Source organism: Notechis scutatus, chromosome Z (genome assembly GCF_049901735.1).
Source record: "Notechis scutatus isolate UNSWTSFEM ecotype Mainland chromosome Z, rNotScu1.2, whole genome shotgun sequence".
In the NCBI taxonomy this organism is placed as follows: Eukaryota; Metazoa; Chordata; class Lepidosauria; order Squamata; family Elapidae; genus Notechis; species Notechis scutatus.
The window spans coordinates 121,267,089-121,289,995 of record NC_142025.1 but is presented as its reverse complement, the minus strand read 5'-3'; the positions used below and the strand labels follow the sequence as shown (position 1 = coordinate 121,289,995).

Genomic DNA, 22,907 nt, shown 5'->3' with positions numbered 1-22,907 from the left:
GAAGTTAATATTGTGCCTAGTCAATTTAGATGTCAAAAATTGGTATGGTTTCTGAAGGTCCCTGATTCTTTTTGGCACTTGTTTCAATACTATTAGCTGTTTCCCTCTGTACTCTAATGGGTCATCTCTTGTTCTATGGAGGATCTCGTCTCTGATTGATTTTTTGATGAATCTTACATGAATTTCTTTTGGTAGGTTGTGGCGTCTTGCATAATTAGTCTGTATTCTATAAACGTCATCCATTTCAATCAGCATTTTGTTCTTTCCTATTCCCAAATCTTTCACCAATAGTTCCACCATCATTTCCAAATGTCCTCTTTCATCTCCCCTATTTCACTTTTAATCTTCTCATAATTTCTAGATATGGTTTCGTGGGTCTTTGTCATGGCTTCTTGTATCGCAAGAAGCGTTGCCTGCATATTCTGCATAGAGCCTAACTTCTCCGTGCCTAACATGCTTTTTATTCATTGCTGGTTTGATGGAGATGATGTTGCAGATGTAGGCATCAATGAGGTTTTCTTTCCTATTTTGGAGATATTTGATGTACTTGTCATCTCTAGGAATCATGTGAAAAAATGCTGGGTAATCAAAAATTATTTCTCCAAAATGGTAAATGTAGTAGTTTTATTATTTTTTCTTTGCTCTAGGGTTGTTTTCCCTCACGCCCCCCGATATATCTCCTTAAACACCCTGTTATTATAACAATGACAATCAACCCACAGCTCAGTAACACATATAGAATATATAGAACAGTGGTGGGATTCATATATTGTTGCCACTGGTTCGGTGGCCGTGGCTTGGTGGGCGCACTTTGCCGTGCGTGCACACGCTTTGGGTGCACGTGTGTGCCAAATGCGTACTTTGTGCAGGTGCAGAGGCATTTGTGTAGGTGCAGAGGTATTCTAACTCGCCTCCTGCAAGCTTGCACAATCCTGGTCGCTTCAGCAGCTGCCGTGCAACACTAATCTGTGCCGTGCAAAGCAAGTGCGCTTCAAATTCAGCAGATAAAAGTGAGTATGGGAGCACAGGTGGGTGGGTGGGCCCAACAGCAGAGCAGCGGAGAGAACCGGTTTGGTCTCCACTGTTCATCGCTCCTACTGGCTTGCCAGAACTGGGCCAAACCGGTCGAATACCACCACTGATATACAATCTATCAGATACATATATATAACTTTAGGCTAAATAATTGCTACTTAGTAGTTAATAATCAGTAAAGGTAAGAGTTAATGTTTCTATCAATTCTTTAAATTATTCAAAAGCTTTCGGAGTATGCGTTCCTCAATCTTTTTTTCTTTGATGCTTAAATTTATAATCCGAATTTGCCCCACTGTTGTTATAGTTCTTTTGGCAGTCTTAAAGTTTATAATCCATAAGGGCCCCGAATCTCATCAAGTCATTAAGGTTTTCTCAAACAGTACCTAGATAGTTATAGAATTTCCAAATTCACCAAGGAATTTTCTCTTCTTTTTCAATCTTCCATTTCCAAACTTAATTAATGCCCTCTAAATGTCATGGAAGTCCTTCTGTAATTCTTATAGGTATTGCATCAGTTACTTTACTTTCAGACACACTCTTCACATCCCTAGATGGCATTCTTATTCTTTTTAATACTAAAGAAAAGCTCTTCCCAAAGTTTTAATCCCAGCCTCAATCAAAGGGAAAAGGGGATCATAGTAAGCGCATTTTCTTAAAAGTTCTTACCAAATACTTAGTCTGGACTTTCCTCCAGCTTAGTCTCCGTTTTCTATAAATGTCCTGTGGCTCTTCTCCAGATCTGTCAAAAGCTCCAACTACCTGGTTGCTGCTGTTCTCATGGAGAGGAAATTCTGCTCTGATCTTTTTGAGTTCCACTTTCTCCAATTCTATTTTATGTCAAGGGTAGATCTATTGCAAAGTTTTAGAAATAAAAAAGTTCTCACCCAGCGTCATTGTGTTGTTTCTTGATTTTGTCTTCCTGTTTCTTGCCTGGTTATCACAGCTTCAGATCCGCCATGCTGGCAGACTTCTCTCCTGCCAGCATCAAGGAGTTTCCCTTCATTCTAGCGGGAGATCGCCTTTCTCCACACTGTCTTCAGGGCATCACCTCTGCCTTTGCTAATCTCTCCAGGGTTCACAATGCCTATTAAGGGTTGCCAGGCAGGAGAAATCAGGTAGGGATAACGGAGCCTTGTTTCCCCACTCCGCCGATCCGGAAGTCACCCAGAACCCTCCAGACCAGTATTTTCTTTTTTTATATATATATAATTTTTATTGGTTTTTAAGACAAACATAAACAAACAAAACATAAAAACATCAAATCATCTTCCATATATGTACATACAGTGTGCCGGTTGGTTTACAAATTGTTTTGTGCTTCCATTTCATAGTCTTCAATTATAATTACATTGTATATAATCTCGTATTTTCAATCAATATATTAAATACATTAATATCATTATTAATCAATCATTTGACTATACTTTTATTCATTCATGTTTTCCAAAATGATCATATTTTACTTAATTTGTTTTATGACAATTCGTATCATCCCAGATCTATCCTAGAATCATTTTGTAGATATAATTAGAAAATAATACATCTTTATATATTTATTATTTTCTAAAAGTCTACATATTTCGTTACTATATTTTATTGTCTAACCATTGACAGAATAGATCCCAAATTTTATAAAATTGTTTATCATCTTGTTCTCTAATTTCAAATGTCAATCTACTCATTTCAGTACATTCCAATATTTTCTTAATGATTTCCTCCTGTGATGGTATTTTCTCATTTTTCCAGTTTTTAGCAAATACAATCCTAGCCGCTGTTAATACATTTACAATCAGGCATTTCAAGTCTTTACTATATATTTCAGGTAAAATTCCCAATAAAAATATTTCTGGTTTCAAATCTATATGCTTTTTTGTCATTTTTCCCAACCACGTATGGATTTTAGTCCAGTATTTTTAGCATCCGCACAAGTCCACCACATATGGTAATATGAGCCAGGTATCTGATGACATTTCCAACATTTTTCAGATTTATTCTTGAACATTCTTGCTATTCTTGTCGGGGGAAAGTGCCACCTGTAAAACAACTTATACAAATTTTCTTTATATGCTGTTGACATTGTCATTTTATAATTTTGAGACCACAATGTTTGCCATTTCTCAAGATCAATCCCATATCCAAAATTCTTCCCCCAAGCAATCATAGTTTCTTTAACTTGTTCTTCTTCTAGTTTAATTTCTAATAAATATCCATACACTTTTTTAATCACCTTTTCATCAGTACCTGTCAAAATCTTATCTAAGTCAGTCAGTTTATCATAGAAACCTTCTGTTTTAGAATCTTTATCATACCTTGAATGTATTTGCGCATATGAAAACCAATTCATCTTTATACCTTGTTCCTCTAGTTTTTGTATAGATTTAAGTTCACCCTTTTCATTCAATATTTCACCATATCTAACTGTTTGTTCCTTTTTGTATATTATAGGATAAGAAAATGCTTCAATAGTCGATAGCCAGACTGGAATTTTCAAATAACATTGTCTTTTATTTTTCTCCCAATTTAACCACAGAGACTCCCATATATAATGTCTTCTAAAGTACCCCTGTGTTTTAGTTCCTTTATACCATAAAAAAGCATGCCACCCCAACAACAGGTCCAGACCGGTATTTTCATGTAGTGGTTCTGTTTGATTTTTCCCCAAACTGACAACAGAGCGTTTCTGATATAGTGCCTTTGGAAGTATCTATGTGCTTTGTTTTTTCTGTACCATATAAATGCATGCCACCTCAATTGTAAATCATGCCCTTCTATTGTCAATATTCTTTTGTTTAAATTTATCCAGTCCTTCACCCATGTGAGCATTGAAGCCTGATAGTACAGCTCCCAATCCGGGAGCCCAAACCCTCCCTTGTTTTTAGTGTCTTGTAACATTTTCATTTTAATTCTTGGTTTTTTGCCCTGCCAGATGAACTTAGAAATCAGTCTATTTAGCTCCTCAGAGAACTTTTTCCTAATTTTATCAGGATTGCTTGGAACAAGAATAGCAGTTTTGGTAGAATGTTCATTTTTGTTGTAGCTATCCTTCCAACCAATGACAGCTGTAGATGTTTCCACTTGTCCAGATCCATCTTTATTTGCTGTATTAATTTAGTATAGTTATTTTCTTTAATGGATGTGCATCTTGCTGTTAGCCAAATTCCCAAGTATTTAACTTTTTTTAGTTATCTGCATGCCCATCTGTTCCATCAGTTTGGTTTTCTTTTTATTTGTAAGGTTCTTTGTCAATATTTTAGTCTTTTCCTTATTTATTTTAAGCCCTGCCACTGCACCAAACTCTTCTATTTTTTAAATTAATTTGGGTCCTGTTTCTATGGGTTCCTCCAAGATGAACACCAGGTCATCTGCAAATGCTTGTACTTTGTATTGTTCTTTTTTATGTTCAAGCCTTTTATTTCTGGGTCTTGTCTTATCTGTCTGAGTAGCACTTCCAAAGTTAATATAAATAAAAGGGGGGGTAGTGGACATCCTTGTCTTGTACCTTTGTTTATGTTAAATTTTTCTGTTATTTCTCCATTTATTATCACTTTTGCTGTTTGGTTGAAATAAATTGCTTGGATCATCTTTATAAAGTTTTCACCGAAATTCATGTTTTTCAATTGTAGTGTCATAAACTGGAATTTATGACTGATTTTCTTTAAAAAAATAAAAATGGTTTGGTTCTTTTGGATTGATTATGGACAAAATATTGACATTTGAAAAATAGAGTTTCAAAGGTTGTTAAGAGGGCTGCTTTAAAAGCATCAGGCTCAAGATTGAATCTTCCTTCTGAAATCTTTGTTTTCCCCAATTTATAACCAGGTACGATTTCCTGGAACAGGAATTAGGTTGCTGCAGGATTTGGTTTAATTGTGTTATTTATTCAGAATATGTGTCACTACATATGACAGAAGTTATTTGAAGGGGTTTACACAGTGAAGCATGGCATGCAAACATGTTTACAGTAAAGCTTTGACGTGGGTATCTTCCACCCTTGAACAAGACATGATTTGTGAAGGTTCTGCTTCTGGAGAGGCCTTCAGGACCTCAGATTACATGTTGTGTATTTTAAAAAAATCATGTCTCATGTGTGATCATTCCCTCACTTGGCTTGCACCCAATTTGGACCTCAAATTCCATACATATCCATAACTCTGATAGATGTCATCATCACAAGACTGAAAATATTTGGTTTCCCCCATCCTCTTTCTCATCTCTTTTCTTCTTCTGCAGGACTTGCATCCTATAGCCAGCTCCATAAAGGCTTCCTACCCCGGGGGGCCAATTGAAGCTAGTGGAGGAATCACTGAGAACGTGTGATGACCCAGAGTGTAACACAAAAATAACAAAATCCAAAACGTAAATAAATGTCCTTTAATACCTCCAACTTGGCCCCACTGTTCAATAATACTCAGTTGGAGATAAAACGTACTCAAAAATAGCCTTAAAAAGAAAGCAATACAGTCCAAATTTAAGGAGCAGATAGAGGTGAAAAAAAAAAAAAACTACAATGATGAAATTTCCACAACAGAACAGAAGTACTTACCAAATTCAAGGAGATAACAAGGCACAGGCTGTTGGAAGGACGCCAACCAAGATAACTTCAGACCAAAATAAAATATGCTTTTCTTCTGGAAACCTGTGTTTTAACTGTCTCTCTTATATACTCGTCTCCCCAGCTGCAACCAATGAAGAGGATCATTGCCGCTTCCTCTCTCGCAAGCCAAGTTGTTGCCTTCTCCATTCCTCCCTGCGTGTCTTAGGATGGAGAGGGGATGGGCCTGGTTCTTCCTCTGACTGCCCAGCTGCCCTCAGCCCTTCCCCAGCCTCCTCCACAACCTCTGGAGCCACACCTCCACTCCCTGTCGGCTGTTCCTCCTCTCCCTCAGAGTCCAACTCTACCAAGTGCATGACAGAACGTGGCACACTTTGTGGGGCCCAATACTGATGTGATCTCCCTGTGTTGCCTTACCCAATCAGCCAAAGTGGTAGTGTCAGCTTTGGAAGCCATATTCCACACTGCCACAAGTGGGAGGGGGTTGGATTGTCTCGGTGTTACTGATTGGAATGGAGGTTTGCTGGAATGCTGACATTATCCTGAATCTCTAACAAACTCCAGCACCCCAAAAGGGGCTGTCCAGGGTGCTGAGCCCCAGCACTGATTCAAAAAATGGAGCAGTACGAAGTCTCAGCGAAGATGGAAGAACTGGAAGGAGATACAGAAGGGGCTATGGGGCTGGACACCAGAGAACTAATTGAAGCCCCAGCCCCCTTCTGAAGAGGTGGTGCAGGCATTGGAGGCTGCAGAGGAGAGACAGAGGTTAGGAGCCAGGCCCAAGGAGATGGACTCATGGAGAAGCTGCCAGACGGAGCTGAATCCAGGGATGAGACCAGAGGAGATGCTGCTTGAACACCTCTCTTTCTCCAGCCTCCTGAAAACTGCCCACAAGACAGAGTGGAGAAGTGGGGGGACATTGAGATCTGACAGCTCCCAAGACATCAACCTGTGGCATCCATCCCGAAGCCAGTCGTTGGCAGGAATCCCAGAACAACTCCAACAACTTAAGGTGGAAAGTTATGTCTCACAGCCACAACCTCTCCAGACAAGCTGGGTCCTAACGCAGCCCACCTTTACTTTCCCGAGCCTGAAAAGTGGAGGGGGAATCACTGGGGCATCGGTTGGAGGTGGCTGGCAAACCAGCCCAGCCTGGCAGACCCAAGTTTCAAGGGAGAGACAGCAGATGCAGCTGACATTGGGTACGTTACAAACCCCAAGCCCTCCCCCTCCACAACCAGAAAGGAGATTACCCCTTGCAGGGAGTATTCCTCCAGGGTGGGGATTTTATCCTGGTCAAGGGTGGGTCCAATGCCAGTGAATGCCTGGCCCCAAAGAGAAGCAGTGATCCCTTCTCAACAAAGGGATCTGCGCAGGCAGCAGACAGCAGCCACCCCCCTCTTCCCATTGCGGGGAAGAATGCAACAAACAGCCTCTTCTCAGCAGGTGCCAATTCAGCCACCCCTCAGAGCAACCCTGCAGAGGCCCTTCTTCCAGAAAGTCCCAACACAGCCGCCCCTTGGAGTCCCCCTCCAGGGTTCCCACATTCCTTGGCAGGCTCCGTACTTTCCAGCCCAGCCCCCAGTTGCTATGGCGATCCCTGCCCCACTCAGACCAGACCAAATGGTTTTTAAAGCAATGTTTGACGGACAACATGAACATTTTGCTTATTTCCTCACTCGGATCTGGTCCCACATAGAGCGGTTTGGAACCCAATATGCAACAGATCACGACCTGGTTGCTGCAATCACAGATGGGATGAATGAGGGGGATGCTTCTGATTGGATGGCTCAATTGCACTACAAACAAGCTCCAGAACTTTATGATGTCAATTCCTTCCTTGAACTCCTTAGCTTTAGGTTTGAAAATCCTGATATAATTGGGGAAAATGAAGACAAATTAATGGAAATGAAACAAGGCAAGCGACCCTTAAAAGACTTTGTATGAGACTTTAGAAGGGTTGCAAGCCATCTCATGGCCTGGCCTGAGAGAATACTGTTACATTATTTCAAGAATGCTATTGACCCAGAAGTTAAAAAGGCCTGTAACATTAGAGAAATACCTGAGACTCTGAAGGATTGGTATGCAATGTCCCTCAGGCTGGACAGGGAGATCAACCCACCCAAAAAAACCCTTCCTAAAGGCCCTCCTAGGAGAGCTGTGGCCAGACGACTTCTGACCAGACCTACTGCAGCTGCTCCTACCCGACCCACCAGAATGATAAAGTGTTATCGTTGTGGCCAAGATGGCCATACAGCAGCTGACTGTCTGGCTCCTGCACCTGTTCCACAAGCTCCACAACCAAGGCCTAGTACAGCCACCAGGAGTCAAAGAAATCCACGGAAGCCTCCAGACAGTAGCCAGTTTGCTAGACACACTGTAGAAGGTCCCCTCCACAGAGAAGTGAGCAATGAACTTCCGGCCCAGGAAATTCTCCCCACAGAAGCCAATGAAGAAGACGCCCCCATGGTGAGTGCTGCCATCCCCCCCTCTTATAGTCAAAGTGAAGCTGGTGATGCCTGAGCATGGAGGAGGCAGGGAGATAGAAGCCGTAATAGATACCGGGTGTTCCAGATGCCTTATTGGCCTCCCCATCATTGAACAATTAGGAATAAAAACTAAAAACCTGAAATGCCCAATCAGGTTTGAACAAGTAGATGGGACTCTAATTGGGGGAGTCCCAGCCACACAAATAACAGAGTTGATCAAATTAGAGATGGGGAGACACCGTGAACTCATATGTTTTGTAGTGGCTCCAAAAATGTCAGAATCTGTCATATTGGGACTTGCTTGGCTGGATAAATGGGCCCCTACCATCAACTGGGAGGACAGATACCAAAAAAATCATAATTGGGGTTGGCCCACTGCCCCCTCCCTCCCACAAAGAAACTGCCACCCAACAGAGATCCCCAACCAGAGAGAGCTGCCACCACTTCAGACTCTCCTCCAGGTGCGCCCCAAGTCCCTAAACAATATAGGGACTTGGCTGAGGTTTTCAGCAAAGAGGAATGCAATGTTTTACCCCACCCCCCCATCGCGCCACTCATTGTGCCATAGAGTTAGAACCGGGACAAAACTGCCAAAACCAAAGATGTATTCAATGACACCAGCTGAAATGACTGAGTTGAGAAAATACATCAATAGCAATTTGGACAGAGCTTTTATTGAACCTGCCAAATCTAGGTTGGCTGCTCCAGTGCTATTCAAAGAAAAAAAGATGGTGGGTTAATATTATGTGTGGATTTTAGGGGCATGAACGGGGTATGCATAAAAGACATGTACCCCTCCCCTCATGAAGGTCTTATTAAATCACCTGGCTAAAGGCAAGGTCTTCACCAAACTAGATTTGAGAGAAGCTTACTACTGAGTCTGCATAAAGGAGGGAGACGAATGGAAAACTGCCTTCAACTGCCCTCTGGGTAGTTTCCAATTTTGAGTCATGCCTTTCGGACTTCAAGGGGGTCCCGCAGTATTTATGCAACTCGTCAATGAAGTGTTACATCCACACCTATACAAAGGGGTCCTCGTCTACCTGAGTGACATTCTTATATTCAGCAAAACCATAGAAGAACATGTCAAATTGGTCAGACAAGTGCTGAAAAACTCTTAGCAGCCAAGTTATATGTAAAGCTGTCAAAGTGCGAATTCCATAAAGAGTCACTGGATTACCTGGGCTACCGAGTGTCTAACCAGGGGATTGAGATGGACCCTGGAAAAGTGACAGCGGTGCTAGACTAGCAACCCCCCAAAACACATAAACAACTTCAAAGCTTTTTGGGTTTTGCAAATTTCTATAGACAACTACCAGAGGCCAAGCCAACTGCAATCCCAGATGCCTAGAAGATAAACTGACAACTGAGTTGAAAGCAGCCCTTTTGACCGATCCCTGGTTTGTTGAACATCAAACCGATTTGACAATGAGCGAGGGATTGGCTTGGAAAGGGACAAAAATTTATGTACCCAATACCCTAAGACTGATGGTGCTAAAACGTAGCCATGACTCGTGGTTGGGGGGACACTTTGGGTTCTTAAAAACCCTGAATTTAGTCAGGAGACGGTTCTGGTGGCCAAAAATGAAACCTGATGTTGAAGACTATGTGAAAAGCTGCTCAATTTGTGCTACGATGAAACACAGAACTGGAAAAACCCCTGGCCTCCTTCAACAAGTAGCTGAACCAACAAAGCTGTGGGAAGAAATCACGATGGACTTTGTCATAGTTACCTGAGAGTGGAGGAAATACCGTGATTTGGACTGTTATTGACTTATTCTTTAAGCAAGCCCACTTTACAGCCTGTATTACCTTCGGCTAAGAAACTTGCAAAACTGTTCATGAAGCATATCTATAGGCTCCAGGGAGTACCTCGTAGAGTAATCTCAGACTGAGGTGTACAGTTTACTGCTAAGTTCTGGAGGGAGTTTCTGAAGTCCATTGGGTCATCCCAAGGGCTTTCCTCAGCATTCCATCCTCCGTGCAATGGGGCAGCAGAGAGAGCGAATGCCATGGTGGAACAATACATTAGATGCTATGTAAATGATCAACAGGAGAACTGGGCGGAGCTGTTGCCATTTGCAGAAGTTGCTTACAATAATGCAGTACACAGCAGCACAGGCTTGACTCCGTTCCAAATCAATACTGGCATGGAATTTGTCCCTATGCCAGAATTACCTAGGGAATCCCCAACATCCATGTCTTTAACAGAATGGATGGACTCATTAAAGAAAGGTTGGGAGGATACAAAAAAAGCTTTGACTGAAGCTGCTGAGGAATATAAAAAATAAGCAGACAAATGTAGATCCCTCCAACCACCATTTAAAGTAGGGGACAAAGTGTTTTTGTCAACTAAATATCTCAAGTTGAAACTTCCCAGTAGGGAAGTTGGGCCCTAAATTCTTAGGTCCATTCCCTATATCAAAAATAATCAATCCAGAGACAGTCCAATTAAGTCTCCCTCGGCTGTTGGGGAAAATACATCCAGTGTTCCATAGTAGTTTATTGAAACCTGCTGTAGGATCGAATCTAAGGCCGATACCAGCAGCTCGCCCCAAACCTTTAATCGTACAGGGTGAGACACATTATGAAATAAAGAAAATCATAGATTCTAGATTACACTGAAGGAGATTACAATATTTGGTGTTGTGGAAAGGTTACCCTTTGTCAGATGCTACTTGGGTAAAAAGTTGGGATGTACATGCTGATAGATTGGTTAACCAATTCCATGACGAATTCCCTGACAAACCAAAGGGTCCCCTTGGAGGGGGGAGAAGGGGGTTAAGGGCATCGCATTAACCCCTGGTTGTGTTTTGTTTATTATCTGTTCCAGGATGTGATTTCCTCAAGAGAGGACGCCTGTCAGCTTTGGCAGCCATATTACACACTGCCACAAGTGGGAGTGGGGTGGATTCAATTGAGTAGCTCTAAGTAGACAAAATATTTTTTTTTTGTTAGTTCAAGTTCATTGGGTATGGCGCAGAATGAAAAAAAGATCTTACTTTTGGATGGATCGTGATTGGGCCATGTGATGTGATGATGGTCGGGGGGCATGGATTTGGCAGTTTGGGAATTGTGGGAAGTCTGAAAATTTTCAGATTTGGGATTCCACAGATGTGCCAGGTGCTATTCTAATAAAGGTACTTTTGAGATATGTTTGTCTCGGTGTTACTGATTGGAATGGAGATTTGCTGGAACGCTGACAGGTAGACTTCTCCCTCAAAATCAGCCGGGATCAGACTCTCAAGTCTTCACTGCACAATTTCACTTTCTGAGCCGAGACAGGACAGCCAACCAGTCCCATTAAAATCTTTGGGAGATGGGTAGTTGAACAGTTTTGAAGAGGTAACGGGCTGAGTTGCATCTGCTGCTTATTAACTGTGCTGATCTAAGATGATGGGAGTTGTACTCCAAAACTTCTAGAAAACAGAAATTTCTTGTACAGGGTTTGCCTGGTAAAACCTCCCTAGGGATTTTTTTTAAAAAGATTATTTCCTTTCACAGGATCATTGGAGCAGAACCAGCATCGGGGTTGAAAGGAGGGCAGCTGGGTTTGCTGTTGTAACTTCTTCAGCATATATGATTTTTGACAGCAATAAAATGTATGTCATTTCCTTCCCACTTTCTCTTAATCTATGCCTTGCATGCCTGCTGCAATCAATTTCACTAAACTGGCCAAATAATTTTTTTAAAACATTAGTTGTTCCCTTCTCAATTGTCAAAGTTATCATGGTCAGTAACATCAGCATTGCTCTTGTCTACCACCCCATGTTTTCCTAGAGTTGTTGTGCATCTGTCCGTATGTCCAATCTGAGTTGTCCAACCTCGCAATTACTCACCCAAATTGTGGTACTCTCTTCATCACATCTCACCTACTTCTCTATTGCATCCCTCAGCACTATTACACACTTTCCAGGGCAAATCACAACCAGGCATAGCTGAAGGCTTTCTGGAATTTTCTGCCAGACACAATGAATTTGAGCTGAAATTTTAGGAAGTCTCAAATCTAATTCTCTGAAAAATCCCTACAATGGCTTTCTCTTCCTTAAAATCGTCGCATCCTTTGCGAAGCCAAAATCAATCGATCTTTTTGCTTTGGTACTCATATTCAAAACTCTCATTTTGCCACTTTATGAGCATTATATGAATGGAGGGAAAACTTATCACTTACCTTTTAATTCCCCGTGATAAGATTAATACATAATGTTACAGCAGAGCTACCAAAAATCCAGATGCCACTTGTGATCATCCTAACCTTTTTCTGCCATGTTTGGCAAATTTTTGCAGCACAGATCCAGCAGCCCTAGCTAGAGTTATTTTGCATCAGACCCCTTATAAAATATGATCCTTGGTTAATTCAAAAGCCCTATATTGTAAAATGACTGTGTTTTCTCTCTTTCCCCATCCCACCCCACTCCACTTGCCACAAATGGCTGATTGAAAAGAAAGAACCAGAATGAAGAGGCAATTTCACAACTTTTGATTCATTCCTCTTCATCTGTGGCTCTGATCTCACCCATCACCAACAATCACCTCCTCCCTTTTAGTAGATTATCTCCAGGCAAAAAGAATCCACAATATTTAAAAAACCTCATCTTTCCCAGGGAAACACATGAATGGATTTAGTGAACGAACAGTTACCAGTATGTAAACATGAAACTCAGGACATGGGGTAACCAGTCACTAGTAAGAGCAACATACAACATAATGATTACTGAAGCATAATATGATGTGCAGACTTCACCAAGGATGTGGGTGGGAAAACACAGAGGGTTCTACTGTATATGGGAGCCAAGATAAAAAAAATAAATGTGTAAGTGAAGCAATATTAGGCCTGCTACTGAAGGATCAGATGATGGAATGTATGTGCAGAGGAGGCCCTAGGAATCAGAGGAAAGGTCATATGTGGAGATAGGACCCTGGTATGGATTTAATGGACATGAGAGTGAGGAATATGAATTCTGATAAAACATTTTCTCTTGTCTTCATTTATTTGCCTTAAGCAGCCTTTGTCCTTCCTGTCTTCTCTCTTCTACAGAAGGAGAGGGATAACGGGGTTGGGGGGTGCTGCCTCAGACAAAGATTTTAAACTGCTTTTACTTTTCTCTGTGGAAGGAGGGGGGTCGCGGGCAGTGGGGGTGCTGCTTTGAGCTGCTCTGCAGTAGGAAAGGGTTTGGAACTGCACATACTTAGCAAGGCAGAAGTTAACACCTTAAACCACTAGCCAGGATATTAAGAACAAGAATAGCTTGCTTATAAGAAAAACCCCAAAAACCACATAGCTGGCACATGAAACTAGAACACTTTGCAAGATACCCGTGACCTGGGGTGAAACACAGGTGATGCGACATTTAGCTATGTAGGGGGCTGAGATCCAAATAACCAATCAATATTATCTGTTATGCATGCATTATGAGGGGAAGGGCAAAGGGCTGAATGTGACCACCCCTTGACTATAAAAATTGCTGTAAGATTGTAATCAGGGCCCTTGGTTAGCTTTTGAGCCAGGGTCCTATATCTCGGTACCAAAATAAAAGTATATTGTATCACACCTTGTGTCCAGTGACTTATCGGCTTCAACACCAAGCAAGAGCCCAGTTTTGGGGACAACACTACCTGAGTACGTGATTAATTAGCCTATTTTAATCAAACAATTCTTTAACTTGAATTATAGATTTAAAACAGCTTGTTCTGAATCCAAAAGCAGATATTCTTTCCTTTTAGATGAGTCTCTAATACTAGCAACATAAGAGGTTGATCTTGTCTCATTTTCTTTTACAGAAGAAGGAATGATCTTTTAAGACTGTACTTATTACTAAGGAAGTGTCTCAAAACTATTTCCTAACAATTGTAGTGGCCACACTAAAAAAACCCTGAGTTAATTAATTAACCATCGCAGCACTAAAAGGAAGAAAAACAATCACATTCAGAACCTGAAGCTAAATTTGTTTTAAAAATGGGAATAGGGGCACCATTCGAATCCGTGCTAACATTCTGTGGCCTGAGCAGATGAGCAGACTGTGAAAACAAGGGCATTAGAAACAGAGCTGTCCTCATTTTTATTAAGACATTTGACAGTGTGAAGCCCCAGTTAGGTTAAAACTAGTTGTAGTGACTAGGGTCAGTTTTGGGGGCATAATTTTCCCCCACATAAGACAATAAATAACAGATTGAGATGTTTGTTGTTTGGTTACAAAAGTGTGGATCATCAGGGACCAGCATAAATGAAATTCCCCAACCTGGGGATGTCTACATAGATTTCCCCACAAAGCAAGGGTGAAAAAAAATCAGGTTTTATTCCCCTTCCTTGTCCTCTCCATGTGTGATGACATGGCAGATGTTCTTGTAGTCAACATTGCCAGCTACATCTGGAGGGAAAGCATGCCACATGTTCTTGATCTGCCAGAAAGAGAGAAGATTATGTTGAGAAGTGATAGGATTACAGCTGATGACTTTCAATGTTTTCATTTATAACTCTAAACCAGAGGTCTCCAAACTTTGCAACTTTAAGACTGGTGGACTTCAACTCCCAGAATTCCTCAGCCAGCTCCTTAGCCATGAAAGAGGATGATTGTGCTTGTTGGCACTGCCCAAGAAGAGTTGTGGGTGGCTAACAAAAGAAGGATATCTCATAAATGATTTGTTTTAATGTGCTATTCAGAATTCAGATTTGTGCTAAAAGAGAACAATATAGATTGTTATACATTTCTTTCCTGGCTTGATCCCCTCAGTCTCTGATTTGCAAGTATGGTTTTGCTCACTGTGGTTAAGCTGACTGATGTGCAAAGAAAATGTGAGTGTTAATATCTGTTTTTATTCTGTGGTAACAGAAAAGTGCTATGCAATCCTTTGAAGAATCTTATTGAGTTGAAAAAAAGTTCAGCATTGACTCTGGCCTCAGACCAGTGGTGGGATTCAAATTTTTTTACTACCGGTTCTGTGGGCGTGGCTTGGTGGGGAAAGATACTGTAAAATCTCCAGTCAGAGGTGGCATTTGCCAGTTCTACGAACTCCTCAAAATTTCCGCTACCAGTTCTCCAGAACTGGTCAGAACCTGCTGAATACCACCTCTGCCTCAGACCAACCTCATATATCAGGGATGTCAAACTCGTGGCAACTTTCCCCCCCTTCACTAAACCGGGGGTGAGCGTGGCCAGTGTGTGACGTATCTGGCCCACGGGCTGTGAGTTTGACACCCCTGTCATATACATTTAAAATTAATGTAATGATTCAATGAAATCAATACAGTATATCCAGATTATATTTTATCCTTTTGTCCTAGTTCTACAGATTTTAGATTGAATTGTTGACAACATGGAAAAATAACACTGAAATAAAAGATCTGGGCAAGGGGACTCTTAACTGAATAAAGAAAAAAATGGAACATCAGCAGGATGCAAAGAAATTTTCTTACCTCTTCTGGAGTGAACCGGTCACACTGGGTAGTCAAGAGTTCTTCTAAGCTGTAGCGAGATAAGAAGAAACATGGTATGTGACAAAGGCCCTAAATATGTAATTTCTGATCCAATTGTCATCTAGAACAAGGGTTGCCAACCTTTTGGACCTCAGGGACCACCAAACTCATAATTTTAAATCCCACAGACCACTACTATGAATTTTGACTGATGGTGGCTTGCTGACGTTGGTGGGAAAGTCGGTCCCATATTCCAGAGCTGCAGTAGTCACAGGACTGGCCCTTTGGTCATCCCAGAGCAGCTGCTCCTCCACCCGGGTGCTCCAGCCTGCTATGGACTGGAGGAGCTGCTCCGGGATGACTAAAGGGCCAGTCCTGTGACTACTGCAGCTCTGGAATATGAGACCGACTTTCCCACCAACGTCAGGAAGCCACCCTTGGGCGGATTTCCCTTTCCCACCGTTGGTCTTACCTTCCAGTTTCAGCTCACGTGGGTCTCAAGGTAAGGTTTGTGTTCCATACTAAGCAGGCTCGTAGACCTGCATTCCTATTGGTCCGGTTAAGCCGGGCCGTGATTGGTTGCTGTAAACACTCCGGATTGGCTCATATGGAGTTTGCCGCGATTGGGTAAAACCAAGCGCGGCAAACTCAAAAACCTGTCATTGGCTGCCTAGCCGCGGCTAGCTCTATAAAAAGAGCAGCCACGGCTGGGGTCTTGTCTCAGAATCTGTTTCCTTAATAAAGACCTGTTGTTCACTACTCGAGCCTCGCCTATCTATGGGACCCACTGACCATACATAACACTGGCGACGAGGGTGGGATTCTGAGACAACAAGTCTGATCAGCACGTGGCAAACAGCGCAGAGACGACCAGCAAAATGGCCAGCAGTGCCGCGCCACCCGCACCATTTAACCCGGCCAGCGAGGACTGGGAGTCCTACATTGATCGTTTCCAAATGTTTTTGGAATCCAACAACTTAAAAGACGCTACCGGCAGCAAGAAACGAGCGGTCTTTTTAACGCACTGCGGACCCGACGTTTTTAAAATGGCCAAGGCACTCGCGAAACCCGCAGACATCAAGACAATGGATTGGGACACCCTAGCTCCCATCCTCCGGAACCACTACGCCCCGGCTGTACCAACTCTCATCCGAAGGCATGATTTCTATCAGCGGGATCAATGCAAGGGTGAGAGCATCGAAGAGTTCGTAGCTGACCTGAGGGACCTAGGGGGCTTGTGTGGATTCGCTAATTTGGACGAGGCCATGCGTGACCGGGTCGTCCTCGGCCTAAAAGACCCAACACTCCAAAGCAGGTTGATGGCCAAAGGTGACATCTCCCTCACCGACGCCATAGCCGAAGCCACCACAGCCGAAGCTACCCGTAAGTCAGCAGCGAGAATGCGGCGTTCAAACGGAACCGATTGCCAACCAACCGGTGAGGCGACTACCACACCAGAAAAACTCGCAGCCTCCACCCACCATGGCGATATCGAATCCCCTTCTGACAGTGAAGAGGAAGAAATTCACAGACTTCAATCGGAACGCGAGCGGCGAGACCGGCGCGGTCGTAAGTCGGGATACCAATGCGCCGGCTGCAGCGGAAATCACCCGCGTTCTGAATGCAAGTTCCTGGACGCTGTTTGCCATTTTTGCGAAAAGCGAGGGCATATTGCCAAAGTATGCCGCAACAAAAGAAATTTCAGCCCCCGGCGTCAGGGAAACAGCCCGAGAAGACTAGACGGCACCCCCACCAAAAACCTGGACCGCCCGACTGACAGCCGCTGGAACCGGGACAGCCGACCAAAGAAATTCATCGATGCACCAAGAAGAGAAGAAACGCACCAAACAGTCATCATCGGCCACGCTTCATCAATAGACGCACGGAAGATACGTGTTGAGGTCGCCATCGAGAACCAACCATGCACCATGGAAGTTGACTCTGGCTCCTACCTCTCTATGGTCTCCTGGCAGACCATAAAGCGGCTTATACCCAGCATACGCCGCCAAGAGCTAAGCGACCAGAAACTAATCTTGAAAGACTATCAAGGTAACCGCATCCCGGTCGCTGGTACAGGACACTTCCAGATTTCTTTCAAAAACCGCACCACCATCCTACTGCTCACAATCATTGATAAAGACCACCCCAGCCTTCTCGGGTTGCAATGGTTCGCACCGTTGGGAATTGAGATGGCAGGCATCAACCACACAGATGATGAGGACTGGGAAGCGACACTTGTCCGGGACTTCCAAGAGGTCTTCGATGACACTTTAGGCAAGTACAAGGGGTCCCCAATCTCCTTTAATCTTCGCCCTGACATTGCTCCCATCCGCCTCAAACCGCGCCGAGTGCCATTCGCACTCAAGCCTAAGATAGATGAGCAATTAAATAAGCTCATAGCGCAAGGCGTATTAGAACCTATCGACCATGCCCGATGGGAAACACCTATTGTCACCCCCATTAAACCTGATGGCTCCCTGAGAATTTGTGGAGACTACAAGGCCACCCTCAACCATGCACTGTAGCAGAGTGCCTACCCTGTGCCAGTAGTCCAGCATCTCCTACACTCACTGGGGGGTGGCAGAATCTTTGCAAAGCTCGACCTGGCCCAAGCTTATCAACAACTACCGGTCGATGCTGAAACTGCCGAGGCTCAAACAATCGTAACACATCGAGGGGCATTCAAATGCAACCGACTCCAATTTGGTGTCAGCGTTGCATTGGGGTTTTTCCAAAGTTTAATGGAAAGACTATTGCAGGGAATTAAAGGAGTCGTACCTTATTTCGACAATGTTTTAATAGCAGCCCCCACTAAAAAACAATTGGAAAAATGATTGCGGGCAGTCCTGCAAAAATTTAAAGACTCCAGCCTCAAGGTAAAAAAGGAGAAGTGCCAGTTATGTACTGAAAGGGTTGAATTCCTCGGATACCTCCTTGACAAACAAGGAATTCACCCTACCGACAAAAAACTAAAAGCCATCAAACAAGCCCCCAGACCGAAAAACAAAACGGACCTCCAAGCATTCCTCGGACTCATTAACTTCTATAATATTTTCCTACCCCAGAAAGCGACTGTCGCGGAACCCTTGCATAGACTCCTCGATAAAAAGGCTTCCTGGATATGGGGACGGCGAGAGGAACACGCTTTTCAACAAATAAAAAACCTTTTGACTTCAGACGCAGTCCTCATTCAATATAACGAAACACTACCACTGACTGTTACTTGCAACGCATCACCCTTTGGCATTGGCGCAATCCTGAGCCACACTTTGCCAAATGGAACAGAGGCTCCCGTTGCATTCTTTTCCAGAACCTTGTCCAAGCCGGAGAGGAACTACAGCCAGCTGGACAAAGAAGCCCTCGCCATCGTTTCCACAGTAAAAAGATTCCACGAATACATTTATGGTAGGACATTTTCAATTATTACGGACCATAAACCCCTACTTGGTATTTTGGCGGGTAACAAACCCACTCCACACATCCTGTCACCTAGAATGACAAGATGGTCTGAATTTCTTGCCGCTTATAATTACCAATTAATACATCGACCTGGCAAGACTATCTCGCACGCCGATGCTTTAAGCCGATCCCCCCTGCCTGACGTGCAAGATGACCCAGCACCCACATTGTCAGCCTTACAAATAGAAACAGTATCCACGCCACCACTGACCGCGCAAGAAATTGCCCACGAAACCAGAAGGGACAAACGCTTGGCGCGCGTTCTCAGCTGGGTGGAGAGGGGTTGGCCAGAGAGCGAGAAAAACAAACTCTTTAAACCATTTAAAAACCGGCAAACTGAACTTTTTTCACAAAAAGGGTGTATCCTCTGGGGAGACTGGGTGGTAATACCATTACAGTACAGAAAACAGTTTTAGTTATTGTTATGTTATATTGGTTACCTAACTTAGTTTGGATAAAAATAATATATATAAACTATGTTAGTGAGTTTAAGTGTATGTATCACTTTAAACTGTAAACCAAGTATTTTGGGTGCGGTTGTAAAATCACCATAAGAGGGAGCAAGAGAGCTCACTGTTTGCCCTGGCTTTTACTGGAATGCTGACAATGATGAATTGATGGTGATAACTGCGTGTTTGCTGAGAGAAGAAAAGGGGTTTGATTTTTCTTCATATCTCTGACTGCAAAAGAGATATATCACTGGACTGATTGATTGTAAGTTTAATGAACTCTTTTTCGACACTGGACTTTGCAAACTTAACAACCCCCGGACTGACTGAACTTAGTATATGACATATGGACTGTTTTGACTATGCTATAACTCTTGCTGGAATAAAAACTATTTAACTTGCACAGTGTATCTGTCTTACTGAGTGTAAGCTACTACAACGTTTTGTCTCACATATCTGCCTGTCTGCTAGACTGCCATTGCACGTTCTGCTAGAGTGTATATCCCTAACAGTTATGCTTCACGAGGGGCACCCAGGCATTGTACGCATGAAAGCCATGGCCAGAAGCTATGCTTGGTGGCCAGGCATGGACAAACAAATTGAAACCTGGGTCGCCGCTTGCAACAGATGCCAAGAGACTCGCTCGGCTCCCCCAAAAGCTCCACCGTTAGAATGGGAGACACCCAGAGGCCCTTGGTCGCGCATCCATATTGACTTCGCAGGACCAACCAAGGGGCATACCTTTTAATCACTGTTGATGCTTACTCGAATTGGCTCAAGTGAGCAAAATGAAAACAACCACCACGGAAGCAGTCATCAAGAAATTAAATAAACTTTTCGCCACCCATGGTCTGCCAGATGTCATAGTATCTGACAATGGGCCACAATTTACTGCAGTGGCCTTCGAGCAATACTTGGCAGACCGTGGCATTCGACACGCATTGACATCGCCAGCTCACCCGGCGGCGAATGGTAGAGCTGAACGCATGGTTCAATTTACAAAAAAAACTCTCCAAAGGATCGAACATGGCAACATCCACGAAAAAATCACCAAAATGCTTCTAATACAACACATCACCCCCAATACCACCACCAACAAAAGCCCAGCGGAGCTGCTCATGGGCAGAAGACTCCGGTCACCCTGGACCGGTTGCACCCTGCTTACACTCCGGAAAAAACCCCTGGCTCCACTAGTAAAAACCGCACTTTCAACGTAGGAGACACTGTTTTTGCTAAAAAATTTACCGGAGACCCACTATGGCTTCCTGCAAAAATCACCCAAGTCACCGGCCCTCGCTCCTACCGGCTCGAGACCACCGATGGTAGGTGTTGGAAACGACATATTGACCAACTAAGATCCAGACTAACCACCCTTCCTCTCACAGACTCTAACCAAGAAATCAGAAGGGGGGGAGCCTCAAATCCAGAAAAAGAACCGGTATCGGCGCAAGCTGAACATCCCCCACAGACATTAAATAAACCCCAAACATTAAACCAACAATACTTACCAGCTGACAGGGAACCGTGGCAGACGGGTGCTTCACCTGGAAGCAGCAGCCGGACAAGCTCTACCAGCCCAGAGAATCCAGGCAGGAGCAACAGAGCGAACGACTCGACCGACCTGGGTTCACCAGGTGGGAGTCGCAGCTATAGGCCCGGCTCACCCTTCCAGGCGGTTCCATTGAGGGTTTTGAGAGCAACGCGGAGCCCGTCCGAACCCGATGACGATCAGAGACATTATGAACTGCGCAAGTCAAGTAGGCAGGTCCGAAGACCCGCCTATTTACGTGACTACGTTACCCCGCCCCTTGGACGGAACCAAGAGGGGAGGGGTGTTCCATACTAAGCAGGCTCGTAGACCTGCATTCCTATTGGTCCGGTTAAGCCGGGCCGTGATTGGTTGCCGTAAACACTCTGGATTGGCTCATATGGAGTTTGCCGCAATTGGGTAAAACCAAGCGCGGCAAACTCAAAAACCTGTCATTGGCTGCCTAGCCGCGGCTAGCTCTATAAAAAGAGCAGCCACGGCTGGGGTCTTGTCTCAGAATCTGTTTCCTTAATAAAGAGCTGTTGTTCACTACTCGAGCCTCGCCTATCTATGGGACCCACTGACCATACATAACAGTTTGTGCTTGGGTGGGGGCCAATGGGTGGGCAGGCCATGTGAGCAGCGCAACCTTGTGTTCCCGCACAGACTGGATTAATTGCTTTGGGGGGGACATTACTCTGCAGACCACCAAAATTTTCTCATGGACCACCAGTGGTCCCCAGCCAGGGGTGGGATTCAAATTTTTTAACAACTGGTTCTGTGGGTGTGGCTTAGGTGGTGGGCGTGGCTTGGTGGTCATGTTATTGGCTGGGTGTGGTCAACTCAATATCACTCACATCGAGGCATGCATCTCCTCGCCTGGCCTCTCATGACTGTGGGCATGCTGCAACAGTCGTAAGTGTGAAAAATGGTCATAAGTCACTTTTTTCAGTGCCATTGTAACTTTGAATGGTCACTCCACACAAGCAAAGTACCAGCAAAGGAGGGGGGAAAAACTCCAGAGATGTTCCTGAGACAGGAAGTCTAGTCCTGCCAAGAATGTAATAAGGGTAAACAGAGAGGCAGTTTCTGTAAGCAACACCAGAATGTTTCCTTTCTGCCTTCCTTACAGGATTAGGCCAGTAATTTCTTCTAACAACCAGTTCTCCAAACTGCTTAGAATGTTAACAACCGGTTCTAGCAAATAGGTGCGAGCTGGTAGAATCCCACCCCTGTCCCCAGCCCACCAGTTGGCGACCACTGATCTAGAATATAATTTAATGGCAAGAAATGGGTTGCTTAAGCAATTAATCAGGAGGAATACTGCAAAGTGCCTGCAACATGGAGGAGGAGATCATGGGAACCTAGTAACAGCCATTTTAGAATTAAGTCTGAATGGATTCAGTGCTTCTGCTGGAAGTGAAATGGGAGGTAAACACTCACAATTTCTTCTTGACATTCCCCTTGCCCTCGGGGTCCAACACTTTGAAGGCACCAATGATGACGTCCTCAGGATCAGCACCTGATAAAACAGGAAGACTAGTGAGATGTTGGAACAGGTTATCTGTCATATAGAAGAAGACTGAGAAGAACAAGAGTCTCTCTCACCCTTCAGCTTCTCCCCAAACATGGTGAGGAAGACAGTGAAGTTGATGGGGCCACTGGCCTCCTTGATCATGGCATCTAACTCTTTATTCTTCACATTCAGGCGACCTATGCAGAAAGGAAGAAAGTTTAACTGCTGAGGATTTAAGGGTCTGATCTTCCATCCAGCTTTACTTTATGCTGTTTCACATTGCTCTCTTTTTTCTTACCCATAGCAGCAAATGTATCTCGCAGGTCCTCCTTGTCAATGATTCCATCTCTGTTCTGGTCAATAACAGTGAAGGCCTAAGGAGCATGAGAGAAAGAAATACATTAACCAAGTTCATGCATTACATTAAATGGGCTTGTTGAGCTATTCGCAATGGCTTGGTTCAAC

General features: G+C 43.8%; 1 protein-coding gene across 2 annotated transcripts in view; it reads right to left on the bottom strand.

Moving 5' to 3' along the window:
- Positions 1-14,111: 14,111 nt before the first annotated feature.
- The window catches only part of LOC113426695 (myosin regulatory light chain 11-like), a 59,123-nt gene continuing 50,327 nt past the window's right edge, over positions 14,112-22,907 (bottom strand). For both annotated transcript variants that reach the window (XM_026689087.2, XM_026689088.2), the window contains exons 3-7: positions 22,741-22,816; positions 22,535-22,639; positions 22,370-22,448; positions 15,491-15,539; positions 14,112-14,475 (exon numbers count right to left, since the gene is read on the bottom strand). In XM_026689087.2, the coding sequence (XP_026544872.2) occupies positions 14,371-14,475; positions 15,491-15,539; positions 22,370-22,448; positions 22,535-22,639; positions 22,741-22,816 (414 nt within the window). In that variant the 3' untranslated portion in view covers positions 14,112-14,370. The remainder of the gene's footprint in view (positions 14,476-15,490; positions 15,540-22,369; positions 22,449-22,534; positions 22,640-22,740; positions 22,817-22,907) is intronic.